This window comes from Anastrepha obliqua, chromosome 4 (assembly GCF_027943255.1).
Source record: "Anastrepha obliqua isolate idAnaObli1 chromosome 4, idAnaObli1_1.0, whole genome shotgun sequence".
Classification (NCBI taxonomy): Eukaryota; Metazoa; Arthropoda; class Insecta; order Diptera; family Tephritidae; genus Anastrepha; species Anastrepha obliqua.
Genome location: NC_072895.1, coordinates 50,340,702 through 50,349,928, shown reverse-complemented (window position 1 = coordinate 50,349,928; position 9,227 = coordinate 50,340,702). Strand labels below are relative to the sequence as shown.

The window sequence follows — 9,227 nt, the reverse complement described above, 5'->3', positions numbered from 1 at the left end:
TTTCACATCGTGAACAGAGTACAATTTTGTTTCAAAGCAAATATACGATAATATTTATGTATATGAATATTATTTTATACCCAAACGGAGCGCTGTGCTTGGATTTAAAGCGTAAAAATCTTTTAAATTGGATAGCAGATTAAAAATAGACAAGCAATGGAGCGCGTAAAAATTAAAATAAAGATTTCCATCGCCCGACATCATTTTTTTTTTTGTTAATGAAAAAGTTATTCTTTATTTTTGTTATTAATTACTTTTGGGTTATTTTTTATATTTAGAATGGACTGATCACTACAAGACTATTCCTTGGACTGAAACTGGTAACTGGAATCCCCAATATGTACGAGTATATCTATTCTTCAGACGAATAAGGTGCATTTGCGACTCTCATGGATACCGATCTCGTGGGAATTAAATCGTGGGACCTTATTCGCCTTACCAAAACGACACTCTGTTCGACTGAGCTTTGGATGTTCTGGTAACTTAGAGAAATTGATTATAATAATATTATTAATAGAATTAATAATAATACGGCGGCCACCGTACCCTAATGGGTTAGTGAAACACCAAAATGAAAAAAAAAGAATTTTCTAATAGCGGTCGCCCCTCGGTAGGCAATGGCAAACCTCCGAGTGAATTTCTGCCATGAAGAAGATCCTCATAAAATATATCTGTTGTTCGGAGTCGGCTTAAAACTGTAGGTTCCTGCATTTGTGGAACAACGTCAAGACGCACACCACAAATAAAAAGAGGAGCTCGGCCAAACACCCAAAAAAGCGCCAATTATACCATATATGTATATATAGCTTACTTGCCAGCAGAAAGGGAGGCACTTTGCCGAGGTACAATGAATACATTACAGCAAGTCGCTTGACCACAAATCTCTTCATTTAGTTGTTATTACTGCTTATGAGATTTCAATGAAAACAAAAGGAATGCGGATTTTTACAACTACAATAAAAACAATATGTCTTTGCGTGTATTTATATAATATATTATAGATATGTATACTTATTGAATTATTTACAAGTTTCTTTTTTTTTTGCTTGTGCGCTTTGTTCACTCCAAAGTATAGTGCACTTAATTTATTTCATTTATCTTTTCACACATTAGCCTGATCTTCACTTTGATGTAACCAATTGTTGACTAACGATGCAAAACGGCTTCTTGGAGCAGGATTTGAGCCGTCTCCCTGTGACTCTTTAGTCAATACGCTCGAAGTAGGTGTTCGTCGTGGTGCAGCAATAAGTTGAACATTCCTGGATTCATTTAGTGCTTGTGGACTGGCAGTGCTGCTAGGTGGGACGACTACTTCTGGTGGTCCATATTTCAAGCAAAATTCGAGTGCGTCGTAAACTTCTGCCGAACTTTCGACATAATTACGATCGCTGGCATTGCAGCATCTCTCTGAATTTATATCGATAATATTGATTTGCTCACGTACGATAGCTGCAGTTTCTGATGCATTGTTGGATACAGTATAAATGGTGGATAATGTGTTGGTGGACTGAAAGTGAGCATAAAGTAAAGCGGATAAATATGAGAATAACTTTTTATAGGAAATTTCCTATTATTTTAAATTCATTCAAATTCAAATTAAATTCATCGGTGTTTTCAAACTATTCGCGCATGTTTTGCTTCTCACCAAGTAGCCGAAACAGTCGAGACCGCCCAGTGTGTCGTTGACTGAATCACAGATTTGCACATGATTACAAACGCCTGCTGCCGAGGTTGAGATATCCTTCTGTTGGGCACTTGCTTTCTCTAGAATATCAGTACGATTACTTTCAGCGGTCGTCAAACAACTTTCGTATTCCCTGGACCACTGATTTGCTATTTCATCTAGTACTGGCAAGTAAATGGGGAAACATGTCAGGGATGTTTGCGTTACGGCGCGTGGCTGTCGTGTGAGTAAAAAGTTTGCCAAAGAGCGATCAGCGCGACTTTCAATGAGATTGCTAGACGGCAGGCGACCAGCGTGCTAGAATATTTATAAATATATGAGAAGGGTGAATTGTGATGGTTTTGAGAGTTGAGAGAAAAAAATAATAAAAAAACAGTAAAAATATGTATATGAAAAAAAAAAGAAAAAAAATAGAATGTCAAAAAAAAAATTTTTTTTTTAACTTAGATAAAAAGGATATACATAAGTATATATACACATAAAAATAAAAAAATTTTTTTTTGAAAAATGTCTCAAGCAAAAAAAAAACGTTTTTTAAATCCAGTCTACTTACCGCTGCAGCCAGGATTGCGCTTAGAATACAGACCAAAAGTTTGAACATATTCCTTTACTTTATATTTTAATATTTAGATAGCAATTAAAGACCTTCGCTATTTTATCCTTCAAATTCTGCAGTTACCGTTTAGTAGGTTTCTCGCTATATCGTCTGCTGATGTGCGTTTAACTGATTTTACAAAGAGTCGCAACGATTTTATATTATTTGCCGGCAGTGCTTATGTCGTCTCTTAAGAGTTTCTTATCATCAAATCGAGAGCTGGGTCGTTTGATATTCACACATACATCCATTTGCATTTTAGATGTTCGCATTTATGAGTGTTTCTTTATTTGAATTGCGTATTTCGAGTAGCCAAAATCATCAATCTATGTTCTCTATTATCGCAATGATACCTGTAACTGTAAAAAATTGCGATTACGATAATAACCAGAGCCAGAGAAAAATATATACATACAAACACACATGGAATACGTATGCACATATTCACGTTTACCACCTTCTGCAGTGATTTAAACAAAAAAACAGGTGCTTCAGTGAGAAGTTTTATCTAATACGACTCTCTAATATAAATAGAGGAGAAATTTTTGCAACATATGAGCAAAGCAATTTCATATTAATTTAAAAATACATGAGCGTATAAACCCTGTGGAAAAATAAACTGGTACTCAGTTATGCCAAGTTTTGTGCATTTTGCATCATAATAATCACGTTTTCTTTCGCTTTGAGATATAAGCAATTTGTGCTTTTTAGATCATAGGCTATTTAATGGTGTCTGTTGAAATTAGTCTGGAGTGTTCTTAACTTTTCTGAGTTTAGTGATTACTTTCATGTGAATAGGTTATTTTATCCACAAGTAATTCATCAGTAGTCGCGAGAGCTTCTAATAAAGCTGATAGAGTTGAGTAGAGACTAAACTCGAAAGTCGCCTTCAGGGCAATCGTTTCATTTTATAAAAACAGAAAAAAAAAATCATTTTGCCTTACTGTATATTTATTATGTAAAAACAAATGAGATTATCAGCTTAAAAATTGAACTGTTACTCAAAAAAGAAAAAAAAAAAAAATCCGTTCTCGTTCTCTCCTGGATGTTTTCTCTGCCCCGGAATTGCGGTAGCATTTCATCGAGGACAGAGAAGATCCAAGCAGGCGTTCTGATAAAGACTACTTCTTCCACTCTCCTTGCATTCAGGGTCGCCAGTTTTCGTGCCAGCATCATGCTATCAGCTCATCTTCTAATTAGATAGGTAGGTCAAGGTAAACACGTCGATTAAGCATGTCTGTCCATAAGTTGCCAATTTTCTGCACTTTCTACCATTTTTTTGGTAATGTTGTCTGCTTTTAAGAGACCTAATTTCCATGTCTCACATTTGAAGAAAAATAAGAAAGTATAAAAAAATTATTATTAACAATACAGTAATATCAATTCTTAGGTAACATAAATGTAAGTTGAACTCTGCACGAACACATTTCATCTGTAATGCTTAATATAACTTTCTCTTGATTTTCTATCATCCTCTCTTTTCGATGTTTTTCGTATACTTCTAATGTGAAGGAAGAACAATAAAAATGTGGTCGTAACTGAAAAACCGATTACTAAAAAAATAACGAGAAATGAGAAAATGCTCCCAGAACGGGGGACGAGGAGGCTTGCGTAAACCGGCTTCCCATCGGTCAACTCTGCTTAGGGCAATACCCATCTCTCCTCAACCTCATTTAGGGGCTGGGGGTCGGCACTTTCTTCTAGGTATAACCGGTAAGCTGCCATGGAAGAGCCCAGTACCTCTAGGCAGATTACAAGCGTAGGACAGAGGGGACCAACTAAACATGTCCGTCCCGCCAAGCAAAATTACTAGGAGAAAACGGCGGCCAATAGGGTCTTATTTAGACTGGAAGGGGCCAGCCAACCGAAGACTAGGCTAAATCGCTAGAATGGGCAAAGGGAGTAATATCCGACTTGGGAAAACCGGCGCGTGCTACCCCTAAAAGATAACGGTCTGCAAAACAAGCAATAGAAGAGGTCGCCAAAAAACAAAAAGTAGGTGGCCATAAACATTCAACCTTTAGGGAGGTTGTAAAGGGCGGCAGTAAGATACTGGCCATCATTGATAAGGGAGCAGAGAAGGAGCCATTCCTAAGGAAAATTGAAGGTGGACTGAGAAGGCTATTAGCGAAGTGTACTTCCAGGTTTTAGAGAAACACCCCGGACCTCCTCCCCTTTGTCATGTCGCAGGCTGGTAACAGGGTAGATCTAAACTCATTGCCTGCGAAGACACTAGGTCAGCCACGCTCTACAGGTTGGCCCAAGTAAGGTAGGAGAGGTTTGAGCGGGAGCCAAACTCAAAGCGATCAGTAAGGATGAAATTTCGCACAGACTTCGAGCTCGAGTTTGGATTCCGGCTAAGTCGGTAGAGTCGAATAAAATTGAGGAGATTTTCAAATCCTGCAATAGAGACCTGCCAACCCATAACTTGAAGGTAGGAAGAATAGAAGAGCCAGTAGAAGGTAGAAGCCAGCTGATGCTCATTCTCAATGTTGAATCGCTCGCCCCAGTGGCGCAGAAAAACAACGTGGTGAGATTCGGGTTTGTTGACGCAACCATTCGAATCTATCGCAGCGCCGAGCCAGCTTTGGACTCAGGTGAGGAGAGTGACAAAGCCGGCTTGCGCAGCGATACTGAAGAAAGGTTGGCCAGCAGTCAAGCCGACTCAAAGAGGCTGACCGGTGTTGGAACGCTTTTCAACGAAAAGGATCTCCTCGCTGACATTGTTGTTGGAGAGATCTCGGAGGAGGACGTCGATATCACGATGGTGGAGATGAAATGTACAGATTCACTTGAAGCACAGAAAACAGTTTATGTCAGAGCAAACACGAGATGAGTTAGTTATCTGATCAAAATACCTTCGAAACAATATTAAACGTCCTCACGTAATAACTTTTGATCACCACCAAATTACTAACCACAGAAATGACAGGTTCCTATTGCCATGCGCACGAGGCTATTTTTTTAGCTGTTTTGAGCAACAAAGGACATGCCATGTCACCACACTTCTTTACTGAAGGATTTCGAGTGAATTCTGTTGCAAGGGTGTTTAATATCAAAGTTCAATAAGTACAGATAGAAGTCAAGCTCTAGATTAATAGTGCGTGAGCTGACAGCCCATACCTTTTTGAACAAAACTCTACTTCTTCACACAAAGCAAGAGTGACCGAACTAATGGCCTCCTAACTTTCCAAGCCTTAATCCCCTAAATTACTACGTATGGAGCATAATTGAGCGTCAGGCCCATAAACATCCTCATAACCCCATTTCTTCTCTGAAGGCTACAATTAATGCCTTTGTGGTCGATATGAATGAGAAGCATTTAATTCGGGATTTATCCCAAACCAAACCTATAGATATGTAATAAGTTGGCATTGATATATTATATAATAAAATGCTGCGTAAAATATCGTGAAATTCCATTACATTTTTTATATGAAAGAGCTGATTAGTTTTACTCTCAAGTTGTGCTCAAATACCGTTCGCACCCTGTATACACTTTTATAAACCCCACATCAATTAGTATTCCTTCTCTTCTATTGAAAGTAGCCTATATTAAAATTTCAAAACACACCCTTCGTGTACACATACACGCCAGCGGTGTTTGGTTATTTGACATCGAGAAGCACGATAAGAGGCGAAAAGAAAACAAATTGACGTCACGGTTTCCACTACATGCGCCTGTTACCCGAAAGTAAACTAATTAAAGTAGCAGCGCAAAACAAGAAATTTGTAATTGATGATTGTAAATGCGGGTAAAATACTGTACATTACTCGTATATTTACTAGCGTTAGGTGGTGGTGGTTTATTTATTGGCAGCTATTACAGCTTTTCGTCAAAATGCGAGTATCTATACAAAAACAATACCAACATTACCCAAAATATTTTTTTTAACTTTTATAAAAATTTAACGTTTATTGCTCACATAAAATATATACACATATACATATATATAAAATAGTGGAACGGATAAAAACTTAATAACTAAAACTGGAATTTTTCTTAATTATTTGTAATTGTTTATTATTTGTACAAATTTCCTAGTGGTACAGACAGTATCGATCGAGTAAAGAAGCAGTTAGCAATAATTAAAAAACAAGCCACCCAGTGGATTATAAGATTTTGATTTTAATTCATGTATGCAAAAGAAAAGTCACTGGAGGTTTTTGTTATATCTGCTTTCATACTGGGCGTCGTAGTATTAAAAGTAAAGTATTTTGCAAAGCGAATTCTGAGGCTACCATATTATTACATACATACAATACTTTCTTTGGAAACCGGCATGCTTTAGAGCTGTTCTTAAATATATGCGCAGAATTTTGTTTACGTAAGTTAATAATTAAAATATTAATTTTAATAAAGTTCAATACCCTTTGTCGCAATTCAATTGCTGATACATTTCCGTAGTTAATAATTAATAAATTTATTTTAATAAGGTTCAATACCCCTTGTCACAATTCAATTGCTGACACACCAATTGCTGACACAGTTCCGCTTGTTCCAAATTTAATTATTTACCTTTGTGCTGACGACCTCAAATAGGCTCACGTTGCATTCAACGTGATGATTGCTGTTCGATAGTTAATATTAAGTAGCTAGTAAGAAAAAAAATTAGTATTAATAAATCAACAGTCCGACTAAGAAGACATAGTCTTCCGGCGAAAAGATGAAAAATTAGTAATTAAGCAAAAGTCCGATTAAGAAGACATAGTCTTCCGGCAATAATTTATTAATTTATATAATAAAAGATATAGAAGACATAGTACTCTCTTTTTAAAATAAAATAAAAAGTATTTTATTAATTTGTACTCAGAAAATCGGCTGCCACATGATTTGTCAAAAATTGTTGTAAAGAAAGAAGTCTTCTGGATTAAAGATTTAAAGAAATTATTTAGTAAATACGATGTCACCTGATGAATAGATAACATACAGTTGGATAGAAGATGAGAAATTGTTTTTAACAAAATGAAACCAGGCAAGGGTGTGTGTACATAAAAAAAAGCCTTACGTACTGGTAGAATATAAAGGGTGTTTTTTTTAGAGGTTAGGTTTTCAAGTTGGCACTACTTTTTTCGTAGATGGTCTTTTTGACAGCTGTCACTTGATTTATGCTCAGTTTGGTTTGCCATTTCATAATGAATAGACTTACACCTGAACAACGTTTGCAAATCGTGCAAATTTATTACGAAAATAATGGTTCGGTTCGCGCGGTTCGAAAATAATGGTTTTTGTTCAGCGATGAAGCTCACTTTTGGTTGAATGGGTATGTCAATAAGCAAAATTGTCGCATTTGGAGTGAACATAATCCACAAGCCATTGCTGAGACGCCGTTACATCCTCAAAAAGTCACTGTTTGGTGTGCTCTATGGGCAGAGGGAATCATTGGTCCATATTTCTTTAAAAATGAAGCCGGCCATAATGTTACAGTCAATGGAGAGCGCTATAGAGCCATGATTAACGACTTTTTCGTGCCTGAATTGGACGATGTTGATGTGGACGACCTTTGGTTCCAACAAGACGGCGCTACATGCCATACAGCCAACGCAACAATCGATTTATTGAAGGAAACTTTTGGTGAGCGCATTATTTCGCGCCGTGGACCTGTGGCGTGGCCTCCAAGATCGTGCGATATAACACCGCTGGACTATCTCTTGTGGGGCTATGTGAAGTCGCTTGTCTACGCAGATAAGCCCGAGACGATTGACGTCTTGGAAGAGAATATTCGGCGCGTTATTGCTGACATACGGCACCAATTGCTGCAAAAAGTGGTCGAAAATTGGGCCTCTCGGCTGGAATTTATTCGAGCCAGCCGCGGCGGCCACTTGCCCGAAATCATTTTTAAAACATAATGGCAAACCCTTATCTTTATAATAAAGCTAAATTCTTGGCCATAACATTAAATTATATACGTTTTATTTCATCTTGAAAACCTAACCTCTAAAAAAAACAACCTTTATAAGAAATGAGATCTTTTGACCCTTTTCGTATTTAAAACTTAGAATCAAGCATGTGCATAATGAGCACTATAGATGACATAGTAATTTGAAATAACAACTGATTTGACAGGTGAATGAAAACATGCTGAAGGTGTAATGGGGGCGAGCTTATAAACATAGCACATCTCTTAGCGCGCTGCCCAATATTAAGAGCATAATGGGACATTTTTTTTCGCAAAATTTACATTAAATGATTCACAACTGATTGCGATTCTCAATGGGGAAAATGATCATTAGGATAAATAAACGTTTGCGCTTTATTGAATATGCCTTTAGAAACAAAGATTTTAACTGGTTTTAAAAACCTAAAACCAGATAATTGCTTACACGAAAAGTAAAACGAAAGACTCATCCCATTTTCGGTAAATTATTCTAAATATTTTTTTTCTAAATACGAGTACTAGAATAAGTAATTACCAAAATTTTGTATATTATTTAGTCTTATTTGCAATAAATACTAATACTACTACTTCTACAGAGTATTGAAAAATTGGTGTCACTTTCGGTCGTTAATGAATCATTTTATTGGTTAACCCTTTTGAGCCATTAAGGTTCTTATTCTTTATACCTACGCGATTCTGAGCGAGTTTAAGAAAGCTCGTCAGCCGTTTCTTTCTCATGCTAATCGGCGCCAGTTGGAAATACCAAGCCAAGTCCTTCTCCACCTGGTCTTCCTTTTCCTCTGCTATCACCAGCTGGTATTGCATCGAATACTTTAAGAACCGGAGTGTTTGTTTCCATTCGGGTTACATGACCCAGGCAACGAAGCCGCTGGATCTTTTTTTGCTGCGCTATGTCTATGTTGTCGTAAAGCTCATCGTTCCGTCGCCTGCGATATTCGCCGGTATCAACGTGCAAAGGACCACACAATTTCCGCAGAATCGTACTCTCAAACACTCTAAGGGACGCCTCAACAGATGTTGTCATCGTCTAAGCTTCTCCGCCATACGT

General features: G+C 37.3%; 1 protein-coding gene across 1 annotated transcript; it reads right to left on the bottom strand.

Annotated features, from left to right (window-relative positions):
* Nucleotides 1–972: 972 nt before the first annotated feature.
* Nucleotides 973–2,382, bottom strand: LOC129245457 (uncharacterized). The gene is made up of 3 exons (XM_054883635.1): nucleotides 2,238–2,382; nucleotides 1,646–1,981; nucleotides 973–1,507 (listed from the first exon to the last, which is right to left on the bottom strand). Exons 1-3 carry the CDS (start codon nucleotides 2,283–2,285, stop codon nucleotides 1,103–1,105), a joined length of 789 nt encoding a protein of 262 aa, XP_054739610.1. The 5' UTR covers nucleotides 2,286–2,382; the 3' UTR covers nucleotides 973–1,102.
* Nucleotides 2,383–9,227: the final 6,845 nt, after the last annotated feature.

Bases quoted from the DNA above. Each gene is read 5' to 3' on its own strand.
- LOC129245457 (XM_054883635.1), bottom strand. From the start codon at position 2,285: ATGTTCAAACTTTTGGTCTGTATTCTAAGCGCAATCCTGGCTGCAGCG. The intron at 1,982-2,237 runs GTAAGTAGACTG...TAAATATTCTAG, and splicing joins GCGCAATCCTGGCTGCAGCG to CACGCTGGTCGCCTGCCGTC. The intron at 1,508-1,645 runs GTGAGAAGCAAA...GCTCACTTTCAG, and splicing joins TCGACTGTTTCGGCTACTTG to TCCACCAACACATTATCCAC.